The sequence below is a fragment of the Lemur catta genome, chromosome 4, assembly GCF_020740605.2.
Source record: "Lemur catta isolate mLemCat1 chromosome 4, mLemCat1.pri, whole genome shotgun sequence".
NCBI lineage: Eukaryota > Metazoa > Chordata > Mammalia > Primates > Lemuridae > Lemur > Lemur catta.
In genome coordinates, this window is record NC_059131.1 from 27,160,301 (window position 1) to 27,174,509 (window position 14,209).

Consider the following 14,209-nt stretch of genomic DNA (forward strand, 5'->3'; position numbering starts at 1 on the left):
AAAAGCCTGTTCAGGTAAAACTGTGCAGACCCATGTGGCTGAGGCCTACTCAGGAAACACTGGACATGGGATGCATCATGGGAGCCTCCAAAGGAACACAGCCCTGCCAAAACCTTAGCCCAGTGAAATTCATTTTAGACTTCTGGCCTCCAGCACTGTAAGAATAATTGTGTGTTGTTTTAAGCCCCCAAGTAATTTGTTAGTTACAGCAGCCATAAGAAATTAACACAGGTCTCAATCAAATTAACCCACACATATTTGAGAAGGCTTTTATTTGTCTCAGGGTTTTGCAATAGTAGTAAAAAATTAAGTGGAAATGAAAACAAAAGGTAAATTCATACTGATATTCCCTATGAGATTTTAGATGATTAAAGGAATATCACGTAACAGAAACAGGCTACTTTTTTAGAAGGGCCCTAACGTGTGTTTCGTTTCTTTTTCTCTGAGGCATCATCCTTCCACATTGACAAGGTTTTCAGTATTTCAGATGTGGTAGGTCGCTCTTTGGGTTGCTTTGAGAGTAATTTCTTTAGAAGAATTTTCTGTAATGATAGTGAGAGTCAATACTGAGAAATAAAACATTCAAATAAATAAAATTCTGGATTATTTTCAAGTGCTTACTTCTTTGTCATCAAATGCACCTGAGAAGATACCATTCCTTAGATCTTCGAAAATCTGAAAATAAAACATACATGTAAGGAAATTATTTACTTGGGAGGAAAAACAAACAGAAAGCACTAAAGGCTGAGGATACTCTAAATCTAGGGTATTTCCAGATCTTTGGGAAAGTCTCTTTGGCCAAGAAGCAAGCAGGATTCCCTTCCACCCACCCTGGCCCCAATCTATAATAACAACTATCCTGACATTACAGTGTGAAGTGGAAAGTGCTTCATATTCATTATCTCCCTTCATCCTTTTTCGAACCCTATGCGATAGGTACTTTCTATCAGTTTTGCAGAGGATACGGCTATTGACTCCAAGTGAGTCCTCTTTCCTGAGCTCCAGAGTAAGATAATTCAGTTGCCCACTGCCTTTAGTGGCTCCCCACTGCCTAAACAAGAAAGTCATATTCTTTCCCCAAGTTAGCCCCAACCTGTCTTTCCAGCTCCATCTACCATCACTTCCTTGTAACGTACATACTCCGATAAAACTACAGTGCCTGCTGTTCCCGAATACACTCTGCACATCCCTGTCTCCATGCTGGAATCTCCCTTCTATTCTGAACTATTAGAAGCCAACTGATCCTTCAGAGCCCAGCTTACCTGCCTCCATGAAACCTAAATCCCTACAGCTGGAAAGATCTCCCTCCTGGCTACTTCCATAGACTTTATGCTTTCTCCTAAAACATTTATAGTATTTTTCCTTTGAGAAAATCAGCTCCTTGAGAATAAGGCACATTCATTTTAATAACCCTTGTGGCACTTAGCATAGTGTCTTAACGGAAAGTATTCGATCAGTAAAATTTTACTGAGTGACTCAAATAGGAGTGTTATGAGACATACACACCTTCCACAGAAAATAAAAGTTTTTGGTCTTTAACAAGATGGTTGCCAAAACTTGAAAGAGAGAAAATTCATTTCATTTGTAGTCAGGTACTAGTATGTTCAAGCCCATCCGTACACAACGGCAATAACTGCAGCAGCACTTTGAAGGTGATAGTCAATAAATTTTGTTGATTGAAACTATTTACCTTATATTTCTCCATAGAAGTGCCACATATGAGAAGTTCAGCAAGGATTAACCCTAAAGCAAAGATGTCCACTTCCTTTCCATATTCTTGTGAAGAAATCTGAAGAAACCAAAATATATTCACCTTTGTTGCTTACCTTCCATAAATATCCATGCCTTCTAAAACCAAAAAAAGTTATTTGACTAAAATATCTGATATCACACAATGTCTGTTTATTAGCAAGATCTGTGGAGTCTGACTGCACAGGTTCAAATCTCTACCACTGAATAGCTGAATTATCTGTGTAAATTAACCATCAACATGGAGATGATCTCAACTGTAAAATGGGAATAATGATAGTATCAACCTCAGAGTCTGATGGTGGGGTTGAATGAGATACAGCAGGTAAAGCACTTAAAACAGTGCCCATTAGGTGACTTGCATGCAAATGTTCATAGCATATTTATTCATAATATTCCATAACTAGAAATAATTCAAACATCCATCAGCAAACGAATGGATAAACATACTGTTGGCATATTCATACAATGGACTACTACTCAGCAATAAAACGAAATTATCTGCTGGTATAAGCAACAACAAAGATTTTCCAACAGACATTACTTTGAATGAAGAAATTAAATACAAAAGAGTACGTACTGTATGATTCCCTTTCACATGAAGGTAAAGAACAGGAGAGCTAAGCTCTGGTGATAGAAATCCACGTGCTGGTTGCCGCTGGACAGTGGGAAGGAGGGAGTGACTAAAAACGAGCCTGAGGGAATTTTCTTGGGTGGGCAAAATGTTCTACATACTCATAAGCTTGGAGGTTACACAGGTGTATGCATTTGTCAAAACTCAAAAAAATGTACACTTAAGATCTACACATTTTATGGTGTATAAATATTTCTCAACAAAATTTTTTAAATTTTAAAAACACCTAATAAAAAGAAAAGCACAATGATGAATTTTGTAAAAAATATTTTGAGGGTGAAGTATAGGATGCAAGAGATATTTAATAAAGTGATAGTTTAAAAGAACCCATTAGCCTCCTATTGTGTTCTACTTTCACACTCCACAAAAAACTTAAATTTTGGCAAAAGGAAGAAGGAGGTGCCCTGTCCATTCTAGACTCTCAAACCATCGGACAGCTCAGTATATTTATTACTGGATAGCAAAACAGTAGAGGTATTTTGAAAGCTATATTATCTGTAAAATCATCTTTAAAGGGCATTTATAATCAAAAAGAAAAATAGGATAAACAACCCAAAAGATGAAAAATAAATAATAAGCAATCAACCAAAAGAAAAAACTATTAAAATAATGAATCTATATATTAATATGAGATCAATATTCAAATATCAATAGCTATACAAGCATGTTCACAAGGAATATTATTCACAATAGCCAAAAGATGAAAGCAACTCAACTGTCCATTGATGAATAAACGGGTAAACAAAATATGGAATATAAGTACAATGGAATATTATTCAGCCTTAAGAAGGAAGGAAATTCTGACACATGCCATGACATGGAGAAACCTTGAGGACATAATGCTAAGTAAAATAAGCCAGTAACAAAAGGACAAATATTGTACGATTCCACTTCTATGAGGTATCTAGAGTAGTCAAATTCATAGAGACAGAAAGTAGAATGGTGGCTGTTGGGTTTGTAGGGAGGGACAATGGGGAGTTGTTTAATGGGAACAGTGTTTCAGTTTTGCAAAATGAATAGAATTCTGTGGATGTACGCACGACAGTGATGATAGCACAACAACGGGAATGTATTTAATAACACTAATCTATACATTTAAAAATGGTTAAGATGGTAAATTTTGTGTTATATATATGTTTTACCACAATTAAAAAGAAAGAAATGCATTTTTAAAAATCAATAGCTTCAGCCGGGTGCAGTGCCTTATGCCTGTAATCCTAGCACTCTGGGAGGCCCAGGTGGGAGGATTGCTTGAGGCCAAGAGTTCCAGACCAGCCTGAGCAAGAGCAAGACCCCATCTCTACAAAACATAGAAAAATTGGCCAGGCATGGTGGCACACACCTGTAATCCCAGCTACTCGCGAAGGTTGAGGCAGGAGGATCCCTTCAGCCCCCAGGAGTTTGAGCTTGCAGTAAAGTATGATGACACCACTGCTTTCTAGCCTGGATAACAGAGTGAGACCTTGTCTCAAAAAATAAATCAATAAAATCAATAGCTTCCCTAATAACCAATTAGATGTAAGGAATCTCATTTTAATAGCAAAACACTATATGTATCATGGAGAAAACTTTACAAATATAAACCATCTTCATAAAGACAAAAATTTTTTAAAATCTTCATTGAAGCTTTCTGGGCCCAAAGAATAATAGGAAAACAAACAAACAAACAAACAAACAAAAAACCTTCATTGAAGAATATAAAAATGGCCTTGAGGTAAGTTGTACTATTGCTCCCAATGATGCGCTGACCTCCTGGTGAGAGGATTGCTCTTTTTTTTTTTTCTTTCTCAGAGACAGGGTCTTGCACTGTCTCCCAGGAGTACAGCAGCCCAATCATAGATCAATGTAACCTTGAAATCCTAGGCTCAAGCAATCCTCCTGCCTCAGCCTCCTGAGTAGCTAGGAAGGAGTATAGGTGTGCACCACCATGCCTGGCTAATTTTTTTAAATTTTTTGTAGAGATGGGATCTTGCTATGTTGCCCAGGCTGGTCTCAAACTCCTGGTCTCAAGCCATCCTCCTGCCTTGGCCTTCCAAAGTGCTGGGATTACCGGCATGAGCCACTGCACCTGGCCTGAATCCTCAAATTTAATGCAATTGCAACCAAAATCTCAACACCAGTTATGGAACATGACAAGATGATTCTAGAGTTCACTGGAATCACAAATGTGAGCAATTAAGAGCATCTTAAAATTGAAAAATAATGTGGCAGGTCCTATAGTGTAAATACTAAAACCTATTTTATAATGCTATAATAATTAAAATAGTATAATATTAAAGAGAAAAATATAAATCAATGGAACAGAACAAAATCCAGAAACAGACCCATGAAAGTGTGGGAATTTCATATATGATAAAATAGCATTTTTTATTGTGGTAAAATATATATAATTTACCATTTTAGCCATTTTCATGTGTACAATTCAGTGGCATTAAGTACCTCCACAATGTTGTATAACCATCAACACTATCTATTTCCAGAATTTTCATCACCCCTAACAGAAACTGGACCCATTGAACAACTTTTTACTCCTCTATTCCTCTAGGTATAACTTCAATGAAGTTTTCTACTTTCTGTCTCTATAAATTTTTCTTAAAATAGCACTTTAAATCATGAACTGTTTGGTAAATGATGATGGAATAATTGCATATTCACATGAGAAAAATCAAATTATATCCCTTCCTCATGTATATACACAAATTAATTCAAGTTAGAATTAATTTTCTGCATTAGCAAAACCAAAATATTTTTATAATCTTGTGGTAGGAGCAGCCTCCAAAATAAAAATGTGAAACCCAACAGCCATGAAGAAAGTATTGATAAATATGACAAGTTAAAAGCTTCTGTGCCACAAGTAACATTGTAAACAAAGAAGTGACAGTCAAGGGGAAGAATTTTGTAATATAGTTAGATACAGAATCAACACACAAAATATATAAAGATTTCTTATGAGGATGTTAGAAAAAGACAACCTGATTATGAGAAATGGGAAAAGGATACAAATAGAGAATTTGCAAAAAAAACTGTAAGTAAATGCATGAAAAGATGGCATCCCTTAATAAAAAGCTGGAAAATGCTAACTAAAATAGCAACATACTCCTCATTCATCACTTTGGCCAAAACTGGAGACTGCGAGTATCTTAGTTTGATTGAGAGTGTGATAAAGCAGCATTCTCATACTCTTTGAGGGGAGAGTATCAACAGAATCACTTTTTTGGAATAACAATTAGGCAGCATTTATCAAGTTTGAAATATACTTATCATTCTATTTAATCATTTCACCTCAAGCAATCTATCATAGATTATCATAGAAATATTTGTTCTTAGACCCAAAGATAAGGAGAAAGACATATAACATGTCTGTAAATGTATAAAGTTGTAAACAACCTAAATAAATACCCTTCAGTAAGAAAACAGTTAAAGAAATTATGGTACCTCTACACTTTGAAATACAGTACAGTTGTTAAGAAAGAATGTGGTAGATCTACTTGTACTGACATGGAAAGATTATGATGCATTGTTGAGTGAAAAAAATCAAGTCACAAAATAACATTATTATTTTGTAATGTTTTTTTGTGATGTAACTCTCGCAAAATAGTTCCTTGTAAAAAGGAATGCATGCATATGTTTATGTAAAAAAATGTCTGCGTGTGAACGTGTATTTGTGTGTTTTTATAACTCAGAAGATTATCTACAAAGATAAAGAACAAATGGATGAGAAGAGTAGGAATGGAGAGGAAAGTTAAGGGGAATTTTCAACTCTTATTCCATCTACTCTGAACTGTTTTAATTTCATAAGCAGTGTCTACTCTTTTTATCATTTGAAAAAATAAAAGAACTAAAATATATATAGACAGAAAGGAAAGGGGCCTTACCTGTTCTGGGCTCATGTATGCCTGAGTTCCTGTATTACTTGTTCGCTTTTCATCGTTTTTCAGGGATGTTACAAGTCCAAAGTCTCCGATCTTTATTTGGTTCGTATCTACTAAAAATATGTTACTTGGCTATGGAAGAAACCAATATGTAATTTGTATGTACCAATTTGACATAATATCACATGTCCAACTCATATTTATCAATGGCTATCTGTATATTTACTTATAAAACTTTTACCCTTACACAAGTAACCCAAGTCAGGGAATTTACCATCACTGGTCTTTAAAATGCCAGCTGAAGGAAGAAAGGACTTTTTAGCTGACAGTGGAGGTGGCTTGGAGCATGGCTGACTTCAAATATCTGAGGAGCTGTCAAGTGAAAGGTGACTTCACTCTGCAAGGTCCCAGAGGATGGATCCAGGATTAGAGCGTGGAAATGACCAACAGAGTTGCTTTAATGCATCCTAATATCCTAATAGTGTTGTCCCAAGAGGGGAGTTAGAGAGTCCTCCATCCCAGGACAAGGCTGGACATCTACTTGAGGAAAGGTTGTACATGTGAGTCCAGGTCTGATGGGGGTTGAAGCAGACACCCTTAGGATCCTTGCCAATTTTGAGATTCTCTGAATGAGAATCTCAGTACCGCAGATCATCCTGTGCAGAATTTCTCCTGAGGGCCTTTTTAATGTCAATTGCTCCAAGCCCCTGACAACTTCTTAACAAACATCAAACATATGCCCCCCACCTAGAAAGCATACCAAGTTAACCAGAAGCTAATAACCAGCACTGAAATATTTCTTCCATGCAATTCTTTAAGCACATTTTTTTAAAAAGAAAAAAAGGAGGAACAGAATGAGAAGTGGTCATCCCCATTCCACAGCTTTGTAGAAGATATTGAACAATATTCTAAAGACCATAAAAATAGGAAGGTAGTGGGTAAGTACATTAATATTTTGCCACTCTTGGAAAAGGCTAGACTTTCAAAACAATGTTGGGCTATACACACACAGACTCCATGGAATAACAACACTTAGGAGAGGGTCCAGTAAAGGAACCGAGAGAAGAGTTCACAAGCCCAGCAATGGCTAAAGCAGGAGCCAAGACGGCCCATGCAGAAATTAGCAGTGAGATTAGAATTCAATTAATAACAGCTAGATTGGAACCTAACGCCAAAAATACAGATGGCAGGCTGTAGATATGCGTGGGGTGGATGTGGAGAGAAAAATGTTCTTATGCTATATTCAAGTTACAACGTAGGAATATGTTGGGTTTGCATATGAAATTGCTAGTCCAACACAAGGCTATAACCTGACTCTGAGAAACAGGAGGCTGACTTTATGATACTATGTAAATATCTAAGCTGGATGAGACTATGTAGTAAGAATATGAGATCACTTTTTATCGGTCATTAAAAAGAAAAAAAACAATGCCACATTTGTCTAATCAGTTATATAGTACAATTAGACAAAATGCAGGGCTGCAGAGCATGAAAAAAGGGTGCAAACTTTATGTAGGAGGCACAGGAACAAGGAGGACCAAAGAGTCTGGGCCTTTTAGGAGACTGAACCTTCTCCAGTAAAGCCCCCTTAGACAGGAAGCCCTCAGTCCAGACACCCCTGTGTCCTTGCCAGTGCCTCAGGTCTTAAGATTCTGATAGGAAGCGGTGAGCACTTGGAGACTTTCATAAGAAGGGCTACATTGGAGAAAGACCACTGTCTGGCAAAGCCACCTACAGCTGCTATTTTGCAAAGCATAATCCAAAAAGTGTACTTCTTCACTTGCATCTTCTATCAGATGAAAGAAATCAGCAACTGTAGCAGCGAGAGCTAGAAAAGTTGTACAAGAGGAAAGAAGGCTCAGTATTAAAGTCTGACTTTTGACACCCAGAGCAAAAATTCTCTGCAAATAGACATGACCCAGGGCACCGAGAGTGCAGCATACAGGAGAGAGCTGACAGACAAGAGGTGGGCACCAGTCAGAATTTCACTAATTTATTCTGAGGAGGGCCAGGAAGTTAACACCTAAAGTTCTGTACTTATTTGTAAATTATTGTATATATAAAAAATTGTGCTTAGTTTGTTATTTAAATATATGAATGATTTATTCCAAAGGGAAGGTAAAATCACTCTAAATTTATCCTTTTGCACATAGTCCTGATAATGTTCCAACTTCAAAGAACACCTTCAGATATTATTAAAGAGAGATATTAGAACCAGGTGGACTCAAACAACAAGGCATTGGATATCCAGCCCCTGGGCAGACCAAGGAAGCAATACCTTTTAGAGGCCACTAATTCCTATCCAGGCCCAACAAACAACTATATACATGGGCACTTATTTTTCTCAAGGAAATTTTTTGCTTCATTCCTTATTCCTGACTTTTAGACAGGCAGGGTGAGCAGATAGCCAAGACCCACATAGATAAGGTACTTCTGCCTAGAACAGAAAAAGGCAGATCCAGAGTGATCAGAAAAAGCTAAATAAAGGAATTGGGACCACAAGAGACAGACAGAAGAGTGTCCCAAGAGAGAAGAACATGAGCAAAGGGATAGGATTCAGCATGGCCAGCTTGTGATTGGAGCAGGCAAGTCCCAGGGACTACAGCATGCAGGAGAGAGTGTGAAAAGCTGTTCTCTCTTCTTCCTTCATTTAGATGAGAAGGAAAAATGGGAAAACTGCTTGTCCAGACCATGAAAGCCAGAGGAAAATGAAAATACTAAGTGATGATACATATTCCAAGGTTTAGATTACTAAAATGTTCTAAACATGGGGCTGAAGAAAATACCAGACTCTGGACCCAGGAGCCCTCAAGAGTAATGGAGAGATTAGGGAACCACATTCCCAAAGCCACAGTCAACAGACAAGAGTCCCTTTTGCCTTTCAAATAGGCCTGAGGACCAGAAGAGGCAGGACGGAGTCGCCAATCGGCTGTGCCGGCCACAGTAATCATTTGCATGGAAATGTTCAATGTATGAAAGCTAATGGTCAACTGAGATACAACTATCAGCCAAACAGGACCAGAAGTGAATGGGGCCTTCCTGTAGGGTTCATTGTCACAAGTGCACGAGCCCTGGAAATCTTCTGAGTAGTTCTATGGGATGGTAATGGGGCAAGCTGCGAACCCATTCTAATCTCAGAGGATAAGAGATTTTATTTCCTCATGACTATCAATCAATCACAATTCTAAAACTAATGAAGATAGATTTAAAAATTACTATACTGTATTTATCAACTAACAAAGTACATTTTTCCACTTACCTTAAGATCTCTATGAATTAACTGTTTCGAATGTATATAATCCACTCCACTCGTTATTTGTTCAAAGAGTTTTAAAGCCAATTCTTTGTCTAGTTTCTTGCCTTTTCTGTCATAAATCCATTGCTCCAATGTCCCTTTATCGCAGAATTCCATTTGGATGAAAAGACACTTAGTCTCTGGTCTGGATATAAAATTCACAGTATGTTAAAAGTAACAATGAAAATTAACTTATAAAAAATACATTTTTAAAAAATATATAACTTATATTCTTAAGAACCCCAAAACATGTCTCAAAACAAAAATCTAAATTTTATAAATTTGAATCAAAATATAATAAGCCATTTTTTATTTACATCATAATTTCCCAGATGTCCAGAGCTTTATTTGTTAAGCTAATTTATAAAGTATGAGCCTGCCCATTCTTTACTGCTAAAGATCCTTGATCACCTTTGCTAATACATAGGAATAGGAGCACTAATATAATGGAGTTGCAGAAAACCAAATTTCATTATTATATAGTGTAACGTTGAAACAGTTTAATTCACCGTCAATCTATTGAGCATCTATTTTGTGAAAGGTACAGAACAGGCACCTACACGTGAGAAAATGAGTTAAACACTGTCCTTGCCATCATGGGGACTGTAGTCTAAGATGAGAGAGGTAAAGGAAAAACAAACCTAAAACAACAGCATGGGTTAGGTACTCTAAAAGTGTCAACAAATTGCTGTGAGATACAAGTTAGTGGATTGATTTTTGCTAATCATGTTTTATATTTTTTTCTGGACTAAGTCGGCCTCAATATCAATTTATATTCTTTATATATATGTTGGCTAGAAAACAGGAAGAGGTAGTCAAGAATTTGCTGAAAGCTGACAAAGTACTATATGCTGATGGTCAATAACTCCTGAAATTGATGATAAAGTTCTCAATTACACAGGATGGAGATGGGGCTGGTGTCAGGAGCCAACCAGTGAACCGGCCCCCAGTGGCCTCAGGATTTCAGTGAGAGGACTGTCCCCAAGAAAGGTTGAGTGACTTTCAAAGGTGGATGTCAGCTCTTAGGAATCTCCAGTCCTTTGGCAGTGACTTAACTGAGACAAAACATGAGAGGTGCAAGGTGGGGGTGCTCCCACCACAGCTTATTGTCTTAAAGTTGTTTTCACTGCCCACCACCCACCATAAGTGGTGTAGCTGCATTCCGAAGAGATCCCCTGACTACCCACACCAATCAGGGGCTGAAGAGAGGAACAGAAAAGTGTTGGCAGCTGAGGAGGGAGTCCCCAGATGCAGCATCTGCATGTTGAAACTTTCTTCACAAGATTGCATCTGCGACCTGTACTGAAGCCAGGCACAGAAGCAAAACTATACATTCAACAATGGAGTCAGGAAAGCTAAACCTGAGATTTTAAAAACAACTTAGGATGTAAAATAGGTTTTCAAGAGCAAGTTTGGAGTCTGGAGAGGAGCAAAGAAAAGGCTGTCATTGTCTCCTTACCTGCAGGATGGAAAGATAACAGTGTCTCTTGGAGGTGGTTGTGATTATGAAATGTGATGATTAATGGCCTCATCCAGTGGCCCTCACACAGTAAATGATAGTTTCGTTTCATCCTGTTATGGCTAGGATAATTTTTTTTTAATTACCTTGAATAATTCATGCTGTTCTCAGATTCAGAGTCACCATTCTCCGTACTGTAACCACCGTTCTCAGGATCATAATCGATTCCATCCCAGCAAGCGTGATAGTGAACGATATTTACATGATCAAGTTTCGCCAGCGCTTTTACTTCACGCTCTACCTTCCTAGTTAAAAGAAACAGAACATGAAAGTGTCAGGATACACCCCTGACAAGGACTACAAAACACCTCATGTAACAGGACACCACTATCTATACTCCCTTATTGAACAGTTTGGTTCCCACACTGAGTTTTAGAATGGAAGCCAGGAGACTCAAAGGAAAAAGTGAGCATACAGGGAAAAAAAAAATAACCGTTCTCACACTCAGCATAAAAGAAAAAGCAGTGACGTAAATAGTTCCAAACATCAGATAATTTAAAAATCACTTGCAGTGGTCTTTAAAATGCCAGTGATGCAATTTTTACATTATATTTTGTTTAGACTTGTGTTAAAAATCTTTGGATTTGACAAGCAAACCCCATTTGTACAGCAAGCATAGATAACCCATGCAGCATGAAGAACCTAATTCAGGATTTTCAAGGTGGGGCAAAAATACACAAAGAGGATAATTTATGCAGAGACTGCAGGAGCTTTATGGGGACGTGCTGTCAAGAACTAAAACAATTCAAGCTAAATGGAGTAAATAAATTTGAGATCTCAAAGATGAGGAAGGATAAGCAAACATTTTACAATATTATTTTTTAATTTAAAAAATGTCATAACTCTATGACATAAATTTGTAAAAATAAGGAAAAAAATACTGATACCATTACAGTCCTAAAACAATTTGTTTTTATTTTGGATTATTGCCTTTTTTTAAAAAAATTTTTTTGTAGAGACAGGGTTTCACAATGTTGCCCAGGCTGGTCTCCAAACTCTGGGCTCAAGCGATCCTCCTACCTTGGCCTCCCAAAGTGCTGGGATTACAAGTGTGAGCCACCATGCCCAGCCTGGATTATTTCTTACAGTCTTTCTTCAAATACATTTTTCTATCTTTGTAATTATATTTAATTTTTATCCTATTTTTCCATATAACATACTATCCTTATTGTTTTTCTTGTTGTAACACAATCTATATAAACATCACTTACAAAGTTTTTAATGTAAGATTTAAAAACATAAAAAACATTAAAAAGTAGAGCAAATAGTATAATGAACCCCTACATAGGCATCACCAGATGAAACAGTTATTGACTCCCAGCTCTTATCCACCTCCTCATTTTCCTTTGAATTATTCTGATGCAACTTCCAGCATCAAATCATTTCATGTGTAAGTCGGTATATAACTCTCATTTTTTTTGTTGTTTGTTTGTTTTTTTTGTTTTGTTTTGTTTTTTGAGACAGAGTCTCACTTTGTTGCCCGGGCTAGAGTGAGTGCCGTGGCGTCAGCCTCGCTCACAGCAACCTCAAACTCCTGGGCTTAAGCGATCCTAACTGCCTCAGCCTCCCGAGTAGCTGGGACTACAGGCATGCGCCACCATGCCCAGATAATGTTTTCTATATATATTTTTAGTTGTCCAGATAATTTTTATTTCTATTTTTAGTAGAGACGGGGTCTCGCTCAGGCTGGTCTCAAACTCCTGACCTCGAGCGATCCACCCGCCTCGGCCTCCCAGAGGGCTAGGATTACAGGCGTGAGCCACCGCGCCCAGCCTATAACTCTCATTTTTAATGGCAGCAAAATTATAGCCATTGATCGGGGAGAGAACAAAACCTATTTAGTCATTTCTTTATTGCTTTATTTGTCCTAATTTTTCACTGTGATTTATATCCTCTTGTATATAGCCATAATTTGGATAATGTTCTTAGAACAGGTTCTCAAACAGGAAATCCTTGAGTCAAAGCATATGTACATTTTTATGGCTCCACATTCTTATTTCCAAGTATATATTTAAATATGTTGTACCAATTCATAAGCCAGTAGAAATGTCCAAGATACTGCACCTTCATCAACATTGTTACCATTTTTAAAAATTGCTATCTAATGGAAGGAACAACAGTCCTTCATTCCTATATATATAGGACTATTGTTCCTTCATTCATATATATATATACACACACTTTTAATTGGTGCATTTAGACCAGTCACATATATACACACCTACATACATATATAAACATACAAACAAATACATTATTGCTATTATTATGAACAAACTGTTATCTGTGAGATCAATTAAGAATAAGAAAAATAAAAGATTTTATTTTCACTTATTCATTCCCCAATGCTTTTCTTTTCCTTTTTGATTTTTTTTATTGTTTCAAAATATTACAGGGGTACAAACTTAGTTTTGCAGGATACAAACTTCTAGGCTGGCAGTTGTTCTGTTTAAGAAGACTGAAGATGGGGCCCCAATCTCTTCTGGCTTGTAAGGTCTCAGTTGAGAAGTCTGCAGTTAGCCTGATGGGTTTTCCTTTGTAATTTACTTGATGTTTTTGCCTCATGACTTGCAGGAGTTCCTCCTTCATCTTGACTTTGGCCAGTCTGATGACTATGTGTCTTCGCGATTGGCTCTATGCAATGAATCCCCCTGGTGTTCATTGAGCTTCCTGTACCTGGATGTCTAAATCTCTAGCAAGACCAGGGAAGTTTTCCTCAATTATTCCCTCAAATAGGTTTTCCAGCCCTTGTGAATTTTCTTCATCACCCCCAGGGATGTCTATGATTATCTTTGGCCATTTTACTTAATCCTTTATTTCTTGTAGGCTTTGTTCATTCCTCTTAATTCTCTGTTCTTTATTTTTGACTGACTGAATTAATTTGAAAGAGTTGCCTTCAAGCTCTGAGTTTATTTCTTCTGCCTGGTCTAGTCTATTCTTAAAACTTTCCACTGTGTTTTCTTCATTCTTATTAAGTAAAACAATGAAGAAGGAAAAAGGCTTGTTTTGATGCTGAGGAGGTATGAGGATCTTTTAAACGCAAGTCATTGTCCACGGGGACAGGAAGTAGGTTTGTTTGACTGAGATGAAGAGCACCTGACACTCCATGCCTGCTTGTGCTTTGCTCCTATCATTTTCCT

At 37.3% G+C, this 14,209-nt stretch overlaps 1 protein-coding gene across 4 annotated transcripts in view; it reads right to left on the reverse strand.

Moving 5' to 3' along the window:
• Positions 1-255: 255 nt before the first annotated feature.
• The window catches only part of EIF2AK2 (eukaryotic translation initiation factor 2 alpha kinase 2), a 33,462-nt gene continuing 19,508 nt past the window's right edge, over positions 256-14,209 (reverse strand). For all 4 annotated transcript variants that reach the window (XM_045549403.1, XM_045549405.1, XM_045549404.1 and 1 more), the window contains exons 11-16: positions 11,156-11,314; positions 9,515-9,695; positions 6,259-6,387; positions 1,691-1,789; positions 622-675; positions 256-542 (exon numbers count right to left, since the gene is read on the reverse strand). In XM_045549403.1, coding sequence (XP_045405359.1) covers positions 417-542; positions 622-675; positions 1,691-1,789; positions 6,259-6,387; positions 9,515-9,695; positions 11,156-11,314 — 748 coding nt within the window. In that variant the 3' untranslated portion in view covers positions 256-416. The remainder of the gene's footprint in view (positions 543-621; positions 676-1,690; positions 1,790-6,258; positions 6,388-9,514; positions 9,696-11,155; positions 11,315-14,209) is intronic.